The 18,065-nt window shown below is 42.6% G+C and overlaps 1 protein-coding gene across 10 annotated transcripts in view; it reads right to left on the reverse strand.

Annotated features, from left to right (window-relative positions):
- SLC4A4 (solute carrier family 4 member 4) overlaps positions 1 to 18,065 on the reverse strand; it is a 257,343-nt gene that overhangs the window by 213,165 nt on the left and 26,113 nt on the right. For all 10 annotated transcript variants that reach the window (XM_043545163.1, XM_037896687.2, XM_043545166.1 and 7 more), the window contains exon 2: positions 11,982 to 12,055. In XM_043545163.1, the coding sequence (XP_043401098.1) occupies positions 11,982 to 12,054 (73 nt within the window). In that variant the 5' untranslated portion in view covers position 12,055. The remainder of the gene's footprint in view (positions 1 to 11,981; positions 12,056 to 18,065) is intronic.

Here is an 18,065-nt window from a genome sequence, read left to right on the forward strand (position 1 = left end):
AATGGACTGGGAGTCCAGAGACCTGGATTCAATTGTGCTCTGTCACTGCCTTGCTGTTTGACCTTAGCTAAGTCACTTAACTTCTAATGTGCCTTTGTTTCCCCTCCCATCCTCGGTCTTGTCTACTGAGATTGCACACAGCACAACAGGACCTCTAGATGCCACACCAGGACAAGTTAATTTATTAAAGTGTTCCTGGTTAGATTAATTATTGGGCAGTACTACTATACTCCATGGCTCGATCTGGACACTCTGTAACTTCTTTACTTCAGTCTAATGAATTTTCGCTAACGCTTTTGCAAAGATAGAGCAGTACGAGAGGAATTCTATTCTTTCTGCGTGGTCCTTCATGAAGTTATATTCACTCCATCAACTACAGCGGGTTAGCACACACTAGCAGCCAGAATGACGATGTGATAAACTTGAAGGCCACTGCAAGCATTGCAGCAGGGAGCTTCATTGTAAGCCCCCACTTTCAGTGGTTAATTATAATTTTCCACCAACAAATTACCTAGGAGTCTAACTCTATCATGTTGAACGGCAGTCTGAGGGTGATTTTTTTAAGTTACCAGAGGAAGAAAACAGGCTTTTTTCTTTTTTTAATGTTTTAAAAAGCTTGTTCAGATGCTTTTTTGCACTCTAATACCCCAGTTTGGATATAAACATTCTAATGTGGTGCATACCTAGCCCTCCGTGAGTAAAAAGCACTTTGCTAATCTTAAAAAGAGCTGGTTAAGACTGTTTGCAGATACCTAAGTATGCATGCATTTAAATCAGTATGGAAAACTGCATAATATGTATGGGGAGCATGTCATTTTCACCTGGTTGTAAGATTATTCTTCTCCGGACCTGCCTTCACACCCGGTGCATCAATCTGCCCCCAGCAAAGCTTCCTGAAATTCCATTAACCACTTTCAAGATGGTATCAGAAAGGGCTACGCAGGCCTAGAAGCTTTTTGCAAGTCTCATGTGCTTTCAGTTTGAAATTTCAAATGTAAAAGAGGTGAAGGATCCCAGGCTCTATAGCAAACTAGAGAGTGTATGAAGTTTGAAGCAGCAGATGTAGAGGCTCAGCAGAAAAGCTGACAAATTTACCAGGCTTATTGATAATACAAGAGGGCACCAGTGATCAGCGACACCACTATCTATCTATACCTATATAAAACAAACACCACCACCACCACACACAACAACAACAAAACCACTGATGGTAAAAGAATGTTCAGGTTACAAAGTCAAGCACTCAAAAGTTAGGGAATGCCAGAATTAAGATAATTTTCCACATTTCAGAAAAAAATAAAATCAAAGCAAAAATAAATTTTTGGCTGATAAACATGTAATTAAACTACAACTCAAATGAGGCACCTTGAGTGCCCAGTGCCCCCATTCTCCATTATGTGCTCAGACATATCTAAAGATTTAAAGGGGCGAGGGGGGAGGGGGAAAAGGTACTTTTCAACACTTCTAATTTGCTATTCTAAAGCCCCATTTTGTCAAACAACTACGACATTTCTTGAAGCACAATACCTTCCCCCAGTCAGTTACACACTAGCTGAACTCCACCTAAGGTTCTACGTGCTTTTTTTTATTAAGGTTTCAGAGTAACAGCCGTGTTAGTCTGTATTCGCAAAAAGAAAAGGAGGACTTGTGGCACCTTAGAGACTAACCAATTTATTTGAGCATGAGCTTTCGTGAGCTACAGCTCACTTCATCGGATGCATCATGCATCCGATGAAGTGAGCTGTAGCTCACGAAAGCTCATGCTCAAATAAATTGGTTAGTCTCTAAGGTGCCACAAGTACTCCTTTTCTTTTTTTATTAAGATTAACAATGGGATGTTTAATATAACGACGACAGCATGAATGGAGGGTACAGTTGAGGAAAACAACACGTAAATAAGTGAAATAATTTTTGATAATGTCTCATCAGGTCACTGGAACTTGTGGGTCTTCCAAAGGTCAATTTAATCTTCATATAAAAACGATCTCTACAGTCCTTAAAGGTTCACGTGTAATGACACTGTAGTCAGCTTGTGCTGAAAGGCACTTGAATAGGATGAAGAAAAGGAGTACTAGTGGCACCTTAGAGACTAACCAATTTATTTGAGCATAAGCTTTCGTGAGCTACAGCTCACTTCATCGGATGAGTGTAGAATAGAGGAGATGTCTGAATCTCAAGCTTTCTCAATTCCAAAAGCATGATTTTTCCCTCCCTCACTCCATACCTATTGATCACCATTGAGTTAAACTGAAAAATTCCTAAGAAGATTTAACAGCTTTTCTGAAGCTTATTGTAGAGGTGGTTTAGTGCTGTCCCTTGACACCTACAATCCCTTTCAAGTAGGGAGGCACCACACTGAAAGTAAAATCAAGATTTAAGAAGTGAGAAGAACTTGAACTAAAAAATAAAAGGTGCATTCTTCATCAGGCATCTTAAAAGAACATACACAAACCTGAACATTTAAATGAAAGAGCGGATATAAGCAACCAAAAGATGCAGAATTGATCTACGAAAGAAAGGGAATGTGTGCAGTGGAATCTGGGACAGACACTCACATAACTGAGTGTAGTTTCTGTGTGACAGATAAATGCCTATAGCTGGCAAATGATAAACTGATCAACACCGTTAAGACAGAAGACAACGAGCATGTTTTGGGTATTCAACCTGAGGTTTTTATAATCTATTGTTAGACGCTTACCCACAAACCTGTAAGCAGCTTTTCTGACTCTTCAAGTGTGAGAGGTTACACAACCTACAGAACCTGCCATGCATGCCATGAGCTGATCTAATCAGGTCAACGCCACTTGGATCCTAATCAAAGAAGAGGATGACTTCTGAAAGAGCAGCTTACATACATTATAAAATGCTACACAAAGTGTTAGTCCAAGGTTTCCAGAAATGAAAACTGATTTTGGGTGCCTCTGGTTTGTTTGTTTTTTGAGACACCAGATTTTCACACACATCCTTTAAAAATCGGATGCATCCGATGAAGTAAGCTGTAGCTCACGAAAGCTTATGCTCAAATAAATTGGTTAGTCTCTAAGGTGCCACTAGTACTCCTTTTCTTTTTGCGAATACAGACTAACACGGCTGTTACTCTGAAACCTACCAAAATAATGTATTGCTTTTGAAAACCTTGGCCTGAATTGTCTCTTTCAGAGTATGGAAATCATCAAAGCAGATAGACCCAATATTAAACTGTGTTTGGCATTATAGATGCATATATGCAGATAGGAGCCATATTTAGTTATAAATAAGTGGCTTGATTTTCCACAGCTGCCGAGCCCTATGGATCCCATTGACTTCAGTGGGAGCTTTCAGTGTTCATCTCTTCGGAATATATTAAGCCCCTTCCTTAGGCATGAAAGTTTGAAAATTTTGACCCTAGTTCTTCTAATTGTCTGAGTAGGAAGGACATTAAATTTTGCAAGTATGTTGCACTCAGCTGTGTTGGAGGACAGGAGACTTATGCTGTTGATGAACTGCATGCCATTAAGTCTAGAGGAGATAGTCTTTCCTCCCCATTATGTGCCCTAATAATTCCTGTGATTATGGAGGAAAACCAGGGCACTGGTTATTATTGTAGAGTCATAATTAATACATAATTTGTTTAACTTAAACTTGCCTCTATCTCACCGCCTCCAAAAAAAAAAAAAAGAAGTGTTTGTAGTCCACTAAAAGTGTCCCCATGACACTTAGAGTAAATTGCCAGCATTTCAGTGCCTGCTCAGGTGTTTGGCATATCAACTGAGGCATCACAAGAACTCTGCTACCCACAACTTAAGCACAGGTGGTCAGGATGCTGGGAGATCTGAAGCTGCCTCCTGCATGTCATAGCATAGCTGCAGCACGCATGCATGCACTAGCAACAGAAGTGTTTGTCAGTGAAACTAACCACCTAAATTCCAAGGCACACACCCCCGTGCTTTAGAGACTGAAATGTGAGTCACTATCATTGAAAGCCACTGCTAGCGCAGGTAGGGGCCTGAGTGTTGGGGAAAGTACACTGGATGATCAAGAAAAAAGGTACAGAAAATGCCTATAGGGATATAACAGAAAGATGGACACACAAAATGACAGACCAGAACAGACCAAGGATTCACCTAGTCCAGTACCCTGCCGCCGATTTTGGCAAATGCTGGGTGCCTCAGAGAAGGTATAAAAGCCCTTATGCACCTAATTCTGCAGTGCTACTGTACATCACTAGTACATCCTAATGGCCCACTGCTTCTGGGTATGCAATTATGGTTAACTATATTGAGGATGCAGTTTTCTTTTAAAGGGGAGATGTCACCTACATTCTGGAGTACTCCAAGGTCAGACTCCTTGATACAGGGCCTGCATTTATCCCCATGTCCACCCTCCACGCTGATAGGCCTCTATTAAATTACAGTGGTTTTTAACGCCATGCCTACACTGCACAAAAAAATCCTACTCATGGCAGTGAGTCTGAGTCTGGGTCAACTGACTAGGGCTTCTAGGACTCGTGCTATGGGGCTAAAAGTAGTAGTGTAGACATTCCCACTCAGGCTGGAGCCTGGGCCCTGAGGCCCCCGCCCCTTGCCAGGTTTCAGTGCCCAGGCTCCAGCCCAAGCAGGAACGTATACAGTGTTATTCTAGCCCCATAGTGTGAGCCCAAGTCAGTTGAACTGGACTCCAAGACTCACTGCTACAGGGTTGTTGGGGTTTTTTTTTTTGTCTTTTTTTTGCCGTGTAGATGTACCCTCAATCGTCTGATTCTCATTTTATACCAAGGCCACTTTACTCTGATCTGTCACTGTAAAGGGGCCTTCAAGTGAGCATAAATATGAAGTGTGCTCATTTTAAAGTCCTTTTACGCTGCCTCTCAATATTGTCCAAAATACACCCACAATATTGTCCAAAAAGTCTTGGAACAGCACTGGTCCCGTGTGAAGGGAACAGACACCCCCTAGGAATCATTAAGAGAATTCTAGAACACAAAGAGCCCATACTACAGGGGTGGCCAACCTGGGGCTCCGGAGCCACATGCGGCTCTTCAGAAGTTAACGTGCGGCTCCTTGTACAGGCACCGACTCCAGGGCTGGAGCTACAGGCACCAACTTTCCAGTGTGCCGGGGGGTGCTCACGGATCAACCCCTGGCTCTGCCCCAGGCCCTGCCCCCACTCCACCCCTTCCCGCCCCCTCCCCTGAGCCTGCCGTGCCCTCGCTCCTGCATGCCACGAAACAGCTGATCAGGAGGTGCGGTGAGGGAGAGGGAGGCGCTGATCGGCGGGGCTGCTGGTGGGTGGGAGGCGCTGGGAGTGGGGAGTTGGGGGAGAAGAGCTGCTGGGGGGCGTATTACCGTGGCTCTTTGGCAATGTACATTGGTAAATTCTGGCTCCTTCTCAAGCTAAAGTTGGCCACCCCTGTCATATTTGCGCCACTGAGTTACAAGGCAGCCCTGGCAGCACTCACCAGAGTAAGCCCAGCTTTGCTGCTTACAGGCCCATAGATCAAAGCAATGAATATTTCTCTTTTCCTTAGACCAATGAAGAGTAAGATTCTTTCCCAATGGCCAGTGAACACACAAACAGGGAAAGTCAAGCAAGAAACCAGGATTGGTCCTAAAGTCTGACTTTATCCACTAGGCCAATTCTACTTCTGTTCCTCTCACTCCTCTCCACCTCCAACCTTGACCTCTCAGGCTCGGCCTCTCCTTTCCGTCTGTCTTTGCTCTACTTGCCCTCTCATTCTTGCATCACGAGGAATGGTTAAACAGAAGCACCCACTGGGCCTTCTCTCTATACCCTTCGTTATCTTACACACTAACCTCTCTTTCCTCTTACTATTCTCTCCTTTCATGGAAACTCCCCAGCATTCCATAGGTCACCTGACCAGTTCCGTAGCGTCCACTCCTCACAGGGTTCTAATTTTCTGACTAGGAAACTCTTCGTGGGATCTTTTCTACTTTTTGAGATTAAAAACTCCATTCATTTACTCAGCTCTATTCATTCAGTCAGTCAGTCAATTGCCTGTTAATTTTTACCTTTCACTTCCCAGGAGGCTTTTTTGTTTTGTTTATTTGATAAGTTTTGTCACTTATCAGGTATAATTAAGAATAGCTTCACTTCGTTTCTATAGGTTTTGAAGTTTTGCACAGATTATCAGTTTTAATTGGTCTTTCTTTGCCTTTAGCAGTTATTGGCTTAGGTGACTTCTCAGTATTTATTTCTATATCATTAATGAGAAGGAAATAAAAAGTGAGCCCAGGATGGCAGTGAACCAAATGAAAAGTCACTAAAATACAACTCCGTCTTCCATTAGAAATTCCACAGCCATGACTGGACCTCCCTGCCATATTTTAAATTTTCCTAGATTCAGAGTCCAAGACCAGAAGAGACCATTGTGATCATTTAGTCTGACCTTCTTCATATGCATTTTAGGTTTTTTGTTTAAAAATAACCTGAAGGAATTCAGAAAGGGATGCGGTATCATGCACAGCAGAGACAAGCAAATTTTATATACTCATCATTTTCTGTCCTAAGCGGTCATGTAGTGTTGTAGGGCACTAATGAAGAGCTGCTGGGTCTCACCCCAGAGGCAGACATGCCAGCAAGCGGGGAAGGGATTCCAACAGAAAGAGTTTGCAAAATCCCCGTAGAGCAATTTGAGATCCCGCTAAGCAAATGTTACTCATGGTTCCTGGGTACGTGTATGTCCCAGTGTCCTGTTTCCAGGTTCTGGCCTGCAGCTGAGTCAAATGACCGGGGTCCCATGAGAACAGCTGGGGTGCAGTACTTATTGTAAGAGAGCATCTATTCACAGAAAGAGGAGAGCCCAGGGCCAGTGGAATCCATACTAGCCAAGTGGGAGCAGAACAAGTCTCAGCTAGGAAATGGTTTGGGGAAGAAACTCCAGAGCCTGGGGAGAGGGCTGGTAGATTTGTACTGTCGGTTATGTTTGAACTGTTATGTTTTCTTAGCAAATCAGAGCCAAAGAAGGGGATGTGACATCAACCGCAAGTCTACATGTACTTCTCAGAGAGAAACTGAAGCAGCAGACACATAACCTGATGGGGTAAGCTGGCCATAGCACGGTCCCATACACCAGCGGGTCTCAACCAGGGGTCCGGCACCCCCTGGGAGGCCACAAGCAGGTTTCAGGGGTTCCACCAAGCAGGGCCAGTGTTGGATTCACTAGGGCCCAAGGCAGAAAGTCAAAGCCCCGCTGTGCAGGGCTGAAGCCCGGGGCCCTGAGCCATGCCACCTGGGGCTAAACCCGAAGCCTGAGCAAGGTAGCTTTGCAAGGCCCCAGGCAATGGCCCTGCCTGCTAAACCCTAACACCGGCCCTGGCTTTTACATGCAGAAAATCAGTTGTGGCAGTACAGGTGGGCCGTGGAGTTTTTATAGCATGTTGCAGGGGAGGAAACGCAAAGAAAAAGATTGAGTACCCCTACTCGACACACAGTAAATATATATTACGCATACAGCTAAACAGTTTGGGCCCTGATCCTGAAAAGGGATCAGCCTGCACAGTCCCAGCAAATTTGCCTCTCAAGCTGGAGTCTGTGCAGGCAGCTCCCTTGGCAGGCCTGGCGCTCTGGTTTTGCCTCCATTAGTACATCCGAAGCCCTCCACTTGGAACACTTATTCACACCAGCAGACAAGGGGCACAATGCCTCAGTCTGACTGTCACCATTTCAACTAGCGTGGCCTTCAGCCAAGTTTGGTTAGTCGCCAAGTTGGAGAGCAGGTGCGCATCTCATTCGTGTCACTTTTGCACAGAGATGGATTGTTTTTAAATTGATCATTTAATACCATATTAAGTGTTTTTAATGCTGGCTGAGTGTTTGCTCCTTGCCTTTAATTAAGGAAATCAGCAATTCCTATCTTCTCCCTTGAAAACAGGGGTTAAAAGAGCCATGTTATTACCATTATGATATTACAAAACACTTTCGTCAGATTTGATGTAAAATAATTTGTACTACTAGGCTCTGTCACTGGAGAATTTAATATTCCTTTAAAAGAAAGGCCACTCAGCACTTATACAATGCCTTTTCATCCTCAAAGGACTTTCAGTGTTTAACATGCGGGTGGCCTGTGCTATTCAGGAGGTCAGATTAGATGATCTGGTGGTCCATTCTGGCCCTAAACTCTATGACACTTCCCAAAGGTGTACTTTTTTTTTTTTTTTAAGACAGAACGGAAAACCCTTTTTAAAATGCACATTTGGACAAGCACCATTTTAAATAAAATCATTTTACAATCATCCAAATTTTGACCCAAGTTTTTAAATCAGAGCCCTTCAAATAAGACATTAAAGCATCACAGCAGTGGAAGTGAGAAAGCACTGATGTCATACACGAAACCAGCACATTTTAAGATAACACTGAAGTCTGCCAACTACCCTGCCAACAGAGAAAAGACATTTGCAGCAGACTAGAATGACATCTTGCCTACAGACAAAGAAGATAGCCATAAGTTGAAAAAAGACAGATGGTAAACATGCTGGTAGATTTACTAGTGTCAAGCTATCAAATGTTAGAAAGGTGGTATCATGGCAAGGATCCTCCTAGCAGACCACTTTAAGACAAGTTCTACTGCATTGTATTGAATCAAGACTTGAGAGCTTATCCGAGCTGTACTACAGCATATTTAATAGTAAACAAAGCATAACAGGGAATTAAAACTAGAGAGGAGCTGAAATGGAAATCTTTTATCTGAACCCTCTCAACATTTGAAGGTTCACATAAAAACCAGAATCGAAATCCAAACCATTATTATTATTTACTATTTGTATTGTGGTAGCACTGAGGGCCTTGTCCATATCTGGGGCTCCGCCACCGTCCTAGGTGCTCTACAGATAGAAAACAAAACAAAAAAGACAGTTCCTGCCCCAAAGAGCTTATAATTTAAGTAATCACTCCTAATTCTGCAACAGCAAAATCAAAGTCTGTGGCGGTTTTGAAGAGACAAAAATGCAGTTCCCTCTGCTATTGTCCAATTTAAACTAAACTAAATTATCAAAACAAATCAGCAAAGTACATTCTGTGGTGGATTATTCCTTGCTTATATTTTTAATTTCACTTGTTCATTTATACTACATAAAAAAAATAAATACATCAGTAATTCACAAAGTCTTTGTTACTGCAAAATGAGTGACGTTTTGAGTGAAGCAAAATTAAGGGTAGCATTTTATGCCATCACACAACTTTTTCCCCCAAATGTGTGATAACACAAATCCACAGACATCACAACAGGTGCAAGCAAAAGAAAAAAGGGTTTAGCAAAAATGGCAAATGGTTTTAGGGGTTGGGAGGTTTTTTATTAAAGTTTCTCTTGTTGCAAAGTCCCTAATTAAGTTCCACATGTTTCTCTGATTCATGTGTACAGATGTTTATGTAGGTAACTCCCCTTAACATTGATGAGATCCACAGACATAAATTTCCAGTGTAACAGAGAATTCTATTCTAGTCGGGTTCCAATACTGCATCCATCTCCATGGTACCCCTAACTTATTAAAGTAGATGGATACAGGGTGGGGGAAAACTTCTGGAAATGCAGGCCACATTCCCCTACATACCTGAACCCTGTCAGAGTGCCCCTCCTCCTTTACAGGTTTAACTGAGTTGCCAAACTTGAAATCAAGTACCTTCCACCCCACTATGAAGTCAGAGCTACTACTGGCTTGAGGGGAGTTAGAGAGGCAAGATCTTATCACAAGGGATAAGGTGGAGCTTTACTTTTTCCCTTGTTCCAAACCAGGTTATTAAGTATTCTGTGTGTCACACCTATTTAGATTCCTAATTTAGTGGAATTTTAGGAATACGTCACTACCTTTTAAGAAAGGAATGTACAGTGCTGTAGATAAATGGGGCTGCTTTTCTTTTTCAAAGAACTTGACCCTGGAGCTCTGTTTGTTCCTCATTCTCACACTAATGCTTACATTTTCCCATTCTCTGAAATGGAATCGGGAAGTAGCCTCAGTAAACTATGCTGAGCCATATTTCCGAGCATCTCTATACAATCTCGGCCAGCCGCCAACAAAGCAGCTCTTCATAACAAAAATGTGTTGTAGTTATTACTTATGCCCTTTTGATATTCATGCAAGGTAGGCAGGTAGCATTTACCCATGAACATCAGAAGTGAAATGATAAGTTCACCATGACAATAAGCGGGAAATGGCCAGCTACACACAGATGTCTTAAATTATCTTCCAAGTCTGGGAACATGCCATAGGGGCATATGCTCTCGTATAATTCCCACCAGCATTACAGTTACAGGTAGGTTAGGCACACGCATGTGTGGTGCATTCTTGGTTAGGCAAATGCAACGTATACAAAAGGCCAACGCTACACGAATAATTATTTGGGCAAAGTGCCCAAAATGTGCCCGGTGCTGTCAAAGGACGTACAAAGACGACAACCCATGCCCCAAAGAACAGCAGAAAGGCAAAGTGGCAACTTGAAGTCTTTTCACATTAGCACACCTGTTCCTCTTCCGATACAACACTGCAAGTATTCAAAAATGTCCACGTGCTAGCTTCCTTAACTAGTTATCTGGGGGTGTTTACGAAGTTTTGCTCTAGTACCTAGGCACTGCCATTAACGAGAACAAAGGCGTTAGAGTCAGACTTTGGGTTGTATAACTATCAAAAGGCTCAGACATGGAATTACAGTTCCCAGCCTCCTGTGATGAGGAATAATATAGACACTTCATCTCTTTTCACCTCCTCTTACTCCCTGCCCCCAGCAAGGTGATAACAATTGGACTGTGATTCTTTAATGATAGATCAAATTTGGATACTCGCCTGAAAAGACTATTAAGGGTCAGACAGAAAATCATAGTCTTAACAACCACTCAAAACCCTTCCATTTTTAATGCACCTTTAGGTGGTTGGCATGACCTTTTTGCTGCTCTGCTCCTTACAGCTATAACTGTGGTTTATTATCGGGGGCCAGACGGTAGGTTTTATTTACCTTGTTTCCACCTGCAGTTACAGGGATTGTCCCCATTTTAGGCTTTAAAATATGGAGAAATGTTTAAACAAAAAAATTACATGTTTACGTTCTGTGCCAAAGCTTTCACACCCCTGGGGTCAGTCTCCTCTAACAGGAGACCTCCTCACCCCAACCCTTATGGACAGTAAATGGCCTAGTTAAAACCAACAGGGTGATTTTTATAGCTATAGAGCACAGCTGACATTAGTCGAGGAAACAAAACACTGTGCTTCTCATACCTTGCAGTTTCCAAGCTATTTTTCATTTAAATGATTGTTTTGAATTGCTGGAAGCTTGATAGTTACATTCAGAGACCCAATCACCTTATTTGGCAGATATTTTCCAAAACTATTTTCATACTTTGGGGGAGTTACACAAATATATTTAGTTTATGCAAACAAAAAATTTCAGACACTCTTGTTCATTTCTTTAAATATGGGGCAACTCTTGGCCTAGTTAAACAAGTCCCTTTTCTCACAGAAAGTCATGGCCTGTATTTCTTCTAAGCTGAAAGAATCCCACAGAAAATGATCCTCTTAGTGTCCTGAGTCTGGTGCCCAAGAGCCAGCATTCGATACGGACTCAGCTGGGATCATTTTGTGCAAGGGTCTCCTCCATTTGTGATGCCTGCCAACGTATGCCATACAAGGTGCAATACTGATTCACAAGTGCTGCGAAATGCATTCATATTATAAAAAAAAAAAACAAAAAAAAACAAAAAAAAACACCAAACACCACACAGCATTTCAGGGTTATTCTGTGGAGGCAAGTGAATGTTATTTTGGAAATAAAGAAAGAATGCCAGCAGCATATTAACTCTCACTTTGAAAACAGGATTCTTTAGGTGTAAAAAGTCAGGACCATGCTAATTCTGCCTGCCACCATTTCAATCGTTTTTAGGATTAATTGTTCAGAAAAAGAACGATCCCTTTTCACTGAATCTGCCTGTGGCCATTTGTTTTGCTCTAATATATACATTTTAAAGAGACACATTAACCTAAGAAATATAGATCTCTTACCTTCCACTTCTTCGTCGTCGCATACATGCTTAAGGAAGGAAGCCCCTCTGTCCAGCACTGCCTCATCCTCCATTCTGTAGTAATAGAAAAGAAAAAAAGAGTGCTCAGACTTCTCCTGGAGTGAGCTATTTGAACCAGCCCAACTCTTGGGCAGGTTAACCTGCAAACTATTGTTCATGTTATTGGGTGGGTGCAGTTGCTCTTCTTTCTGTGTCTGCTGTTCCTTCATGCAGCTCCTTTTGAATGGCGCTTGGTATTAAGCTGGTCCCATGTAGCTCGAATTCTAACCTTGAGAGGGCACCAGGGGTGGCAGGTATGAGAAAGGTAATCCCAGCTAGGAGTCTTTTCTTTAAAAAAAGACGCCCATAGTAGTTTGGTGTGTCTATACACTAGCCAATAGCTTGTGGAAATCCGGTTTCACTTAAAAGCTCTTCTAAAACACACTGCCTGTAGAACCACCTACACACACAGACACACATAGTGCATACAGACAGACACACACATTCTCATGCACGATGAGAGATGAGGCATCAGCTAGCCTCTTAATACCAGCAAAGCACACTTCTCTGTGGAGAGGCAAGCTTTGTGTCACATGTTGGCCTTAAGGAAATCTGACATCTGAGGATTATCCAGAGACCAAGCTACAGCAAGTCAGGCCATCACAGCAGTCGTGTGTGCGTGTGCCAGCCATTCATTCATGTACTGATTTTCTAAATTTCTCTCTTTCATTTCTCTCCCCTTTTCCTTCTCCCCTCACCTCTCAATTTGTTCCTAATTTTATAACAATGCCAGGAAGCCCTCCTGTTGCATTAAACGTGATTTTCACTATACAATTTCACCACTAAATAAGATTGCTGAAACTTCCCAAGCGAGTGTTTGTAAACCTACTTCTGACTAGCAAATATCAAGAGTTACAGTCAAAATTAAAGGAAGCCTGTAACATACTATACTAATACTTTAATCATATTTAATGTAGATAAGTAAACATTTGTCAACCTTTACCATTCTTAGGATAGGGAAACCATTCAGTGATAATTGTCAAATACACATTCTTAATTTACACACTGCAAGCAGCACTGAAGTCAATGAGGCTTTTCAGAGGGTGTAACGCTGCAGAACTGTGGCCTAAAGTTTTCTACCAACTGTGAAAGACAGGTGCATTTGGGAAATAAAACATTGCACCCTTTCCTGCAAAGGCTGAGAGGGCCAGCCCAAAGTGGGCGAATCCCTGGAAAACATACTAACACATTATCAGGTCTTCTAATCATGCCCCGCAAAAGGGTGCTCTAAAAGCAATAGCAGCTACCAGTAAATTGATTTAGCTCTTCAAGAGCTCAGAGTAATCTTGATGTCAAGCTTTCTCGGAGCAAAAACCATTCCAAGAATTTTATAAGCCAATAAGCTTCATAATTCCCCCTTGTCTCTCCATTTTCCAGCTAACAGTTTACCAGCAATTCTCCCATCAACAGCTGGGTTTTCCTCCATCTTGGACTGTTAGTAACATCCACATTATTGTAGCCTTTAGCTATTAGTTTCCAATTAAGAAAAGCTCACTTCGCACAGCACGATTCCCGGATATTTCATATAGGGGGAGGGGCAGAGGAGAGGGGGCCAGATTCAAAACCAATAAGTGAACACCCACAGTGCATTTGTTTCTTCTGGATTACTGTAGAACAATAATTACTAGAGCACCATCTGACATGTTTAATTCTAAAGATGAGCCCAATCCAACACCCCAGACCCTGGCACCCACAAAGTTCGGATCCAATTCTGAACTTTGCAGCACAGGGCCCAATCTCTAGTTAGTATAGTCTGATAGTTTCCTCACATACTGTATGTAGCAGGTAACCAGAACTCTGTTCTGGAGAATAAATTCCTATGATTTTACAATGTATGAACATCGTACCATTTTACAAGCTGCTGTTCCGCTGCACGATGAGATAAGATTTAGCATTCTCTACAAGCTAGCATTAGCAGCTAAAAATACAAAGCCAGCACACACGCACAAAAGCCTTGCTCCAGAGTTCACATTAAATTATTCAACACTATTTGTGCAACTTTTGTTATGCACACAAAGGAACTGATTCCATGGCTCGCCGTCTATATGCAATGGGTGTGAGAGAAAGAGTGTAAAATAAACTTTTTTTTTTTTTAAACAGCACAGCAGTTGCTTGCTATAAATGCAGCTGAAAACATCTGGAACAGATGGCACTGAATTTTCAGACCAAATAGAAACCTAATACACGTGTTTCTCCCTTGATTACTTCACAAAAAGTCTATTCTTACAGAGGCTTCCTCACAAACTGCTCTGCCAATATGTCAGAGGATAAGATCCTCTTTTAAAGAAGCAATATCAATTAATTTAGGACCCAGAGTTTGTGCGTTTATGAATAAAGAAAAGGAGTACTTGTGGCACCTTAGAGACTAACAATTTTATTTGAGCATAAGCTTTCGTGAGCTACAGCTCACTTCATCAGATGCATATGATGCACATGTTTATGAATGTGTTTTATAAACATAACATCAATAAGAATATTTTCAAAAATTCTTTCCCGTCCAGTTTTAAACATTGCCCCACTTTCCAAACATTGCAGTATTGTGGTAACGTAGCGTAACCAAAGAGTGACAGCGACTAGGGGAAAAAGAACAGAACTGCCCACAAGGAGTGAAATGCAGACAAGGCAAATGAATGGTAAAGGGAAGATTTAGTTTTTAAAATTCTATTCGAATAATCTAAAACAGCATATGTAACACTGGCAAGTTTGGGGCTTTTTAAATATGGTTTTAATCCAACAGTCCCTTTAAGCTACCTTGAGTGACACTGCACCATTACATACAGATCGCATGAGAAACATCATGAAAATCTTCAGCTGTAAGAACTTTTATTATGAGAGGGAGAGAAACATCTCCCTCCACTTCCCCTCAGGTGTCCCCCTCCAGCTGCTGATTGACTACAGAGCTTTTCCAAGAGCAGCATTACCAGCTGCTAATCAGCGAGTGACAAGCCTCCAGCAGACAAACTGCAGTGAACAGCTGTCTTTGGACATTACCATTCAAGGCACCTGCATTGCACAGTTCAGGACAAACTCAAATGCTCATATCTTTAGCGTTTTATACGGTTTACAGTAACAGTGTCTAGTTTCTGAGGATCCTTAACTGTTTACAGCATATGTCAATCTTTATGCTTTCACCAAAACCTGCAGAAGGAGATACAGGTTGAATGGCCAGAACTAGTACTTCAGTTACCTTGGCCATCATCATCATGGCAAATCCCAAAGGCACATGGCCTCCTTGCAAATTGAGCAGCACCTGGATCCGTCTCTGGAAAGAGGCCTAAGGTGGTCAGCTGGTAAACTCAGTTTATGTCCATCACTGGCAATCCTGTCACATCCCCACAGCTTTCAACGCCCACCTGATTACCAGCCATGTAGCAGCATTCCTTGGTACACACGCGTCAGAAGCTGCTGGTCTTCCAGTCTAATAATATGTCCACACCAAGAAAGTGTCCAAACCAAACTAGTGCTGATGGAGGCAGTTGCTGAGGTTGGCTCCAAATATCCTCATTTCTGAGCATGTCCTGCCACTTGATATGCAGCAGCTAAAGTCGACAAGAATCAAAAACGTAAATCCAGTGTTCTTCAGTCCTCCTCGGAGCCCATGTTCATGGCCTTACGATAGCATTTGCATAACGGTGGTGCTACAGATCCTCAACTTCACGGCAAGTTTGATGTCACAAAGCCCCCAACAAAGGCCATTGGCAGCAGCTGCTTCTATACAAGCATCCACATCCACATCTTCTCCTCCAGCAATATGACCCTGCCCAAATATCGGACAATTTCCACCTGCTCAATGCCTCACCTGGACAGGCTGATACTGAGCTGGTTGTAATGCAGAGCTGGAGGCCACTTGATGACAATGGCTAGGGGTTCAAACCAATGCATACGGCTTATCGCTCAACGAGATCAGCGATCAGCTACAACAATTCGCCAGATTGAACCCACACGACAATGTCACTGGGAGACTAGCAATTACACCAGAAACACCACCTCCTGACTCTGACTTTCCTGCCCTTCTCAGGTTGTCAAAAGACTCCCTTTGGCCAAAATTTGGCATGAAAGATGCATTGCAAATTTTCATTAAAAAAAAAAAAAAAAAGTTCAGACTCCTAAACTTTTGGGGAGGGGGACGGGGAGGGAGGAAGTTAAATTTGGGACAGCGGTTGCACAAAGAAACAAAACTGGAAACAAAACTGGTGAAAATCTTCACGAGTTTTATTGGAGATGGGGAAAAGGGGGAGAATTGCTTATCATCCTACCAGCATACCATGGCTGCTAGGTAGAGCAAGCTACGCTGTCCCATAGTGGAGAAAGCTGGAGCTATTGGATGGAACAGAGAGTCTTAGTCCTGAGAGAGGAATGGGTCTCAACTCTAAGAGAAAAGAGGAAGAATGGAGTAGGCTTGCTATCCACAGTAAGGACATGCCATATGGGTGGGATTTTCAAAAAGCACTTGGCCTAACTCTGACATCAACAGCAATTGCTAGAGCTGGGGTGAAAATTTTCATTTTGACTTACAATGTTTTGTGTCAGTTGTTGAAGACCAAAAGACTATCCATTTTCAGTTTCTAGATTTGGGGAAACCACATTTTCTAATGGGAAAAAAATTTCGTAGAAAAAAGTCAATCTGTTGACTTCAGTAGGAGCTGAGCTGAGCTGTGCTGAGCTGGGCCAATCCGGCCCCGCCGGCTGTCCCCCAAGCCGCTGCTCCATCAGCCCTATGCTTGGGAACCATAAACCCCGCTGGGTTTTTGGAGGAAGAGGGGAAAAAAAGCAAAAGGAAAAAAAAAAAAGCTGAGCACTTCTGAAAAATCCCACCCTACATAAGTGAGATTTTGACAAAAGTCCAACATCATGGACTTAGCATCCAACTCAGGCAGTAAGGTACATACCTGCTGAGTGCTAGAATCCACTGGAACCCTCTAGTAGTCGATTTAGAAGCAGGACTGACTAGTCTAAAGGGAGTCTCAGCCACGCCTAAATCCATAAGAACGGTAACTACAACATAGGGTCAGGAGGGCACAGTGGCTTAACGGTGGGCAAAAGGAAAATTTGGAAGAAGGGAAGTAGTGTGAAGTGGAGGGAAAACCTGAGAAGGTTTTGCTATTCCAAAAAAGCAGAGGACCTCCCATGGGATAATCAGGTAAATCAGACTCCCTACTCTGCATAGTTCTCAGTGAGGCTGAAGCCATGCCAGGGGAAGCACCTCAGAAAGTTCAGTTCTAGTATGATCGATCCCGACTTATTTCCTAAAGGACATACAGTGCCACAGTATTAATTTGTTTTATGGATTTTGTTTTTTTATAACTACCACAGAACTCTTGTTCCTCACCTCTGACCACTCTTCTTTTTAAGTTTCTTTACTGGTCTCCACTTTGCACATTACATTCTAAAGCTCCTGCCAGGGATGGTCTTGTTGTTAAAGTACCTAACTGAGAGGAGATGCGGATTTTGGGTGGAATTCAAAAGCTTCTGAGAGAGTTAGGAGCACAAGTCCCAACTGACAACATCTTCCTGAGTGACCCTGAGCAAAGCAAACTTAACCCCAGGGCTTGTCTATACTTAATCGGGGATCAACACATGATCAATGCATCAGCAGTGGATTTAGCAGGTCTAGCGAAGACCCGCTAAATTGACGGCAGATTGCTCTCCCATCAACTCCTGTACTCCATCGGTCGAGAAGAGTAAGGGGGGGGGAGGGGGTTGATGGGAGAGTGTCTCCCGTCAACGTTGCATAGTGTGGACCACGCAGTAAGTAGATCTAAGCTACGTCAATTTGAGTTACACTATTCACATAACTCAAATTGCGTAGCTTAGATCAACTTTTCCCTTTAGTGTAGGCAAGGCCTCAGACACAGTTTCCCCAGCACTAAACTAGGGAAAATTCAAGCCCAACTCACATGGGGTGAGGCTTAGAATATATAAAGTGTTCTGAGATCACCATTGCAAGTTACTATAGCACTGAGAAGTATTAATTTTTCTAGATTGTATTTGTCATACTACTCACAGTTTAGGTCTACAATTTAGG

Source organism: Chelonia mydas, chromosome 4 (assembly GCF_015237465.2).
Source record: "Chelonia mydas isolate rCheMyd1 chromosome 4, rCheMyd1.pri.v2, whole genome shotgun sequence".
NCBI classification, from domain to species: domain Eukaryota; kingdom Metazoa; phylum Chordata; order Testudines; family Cheloniidae; genus Chelonia; species Chelonia mydas.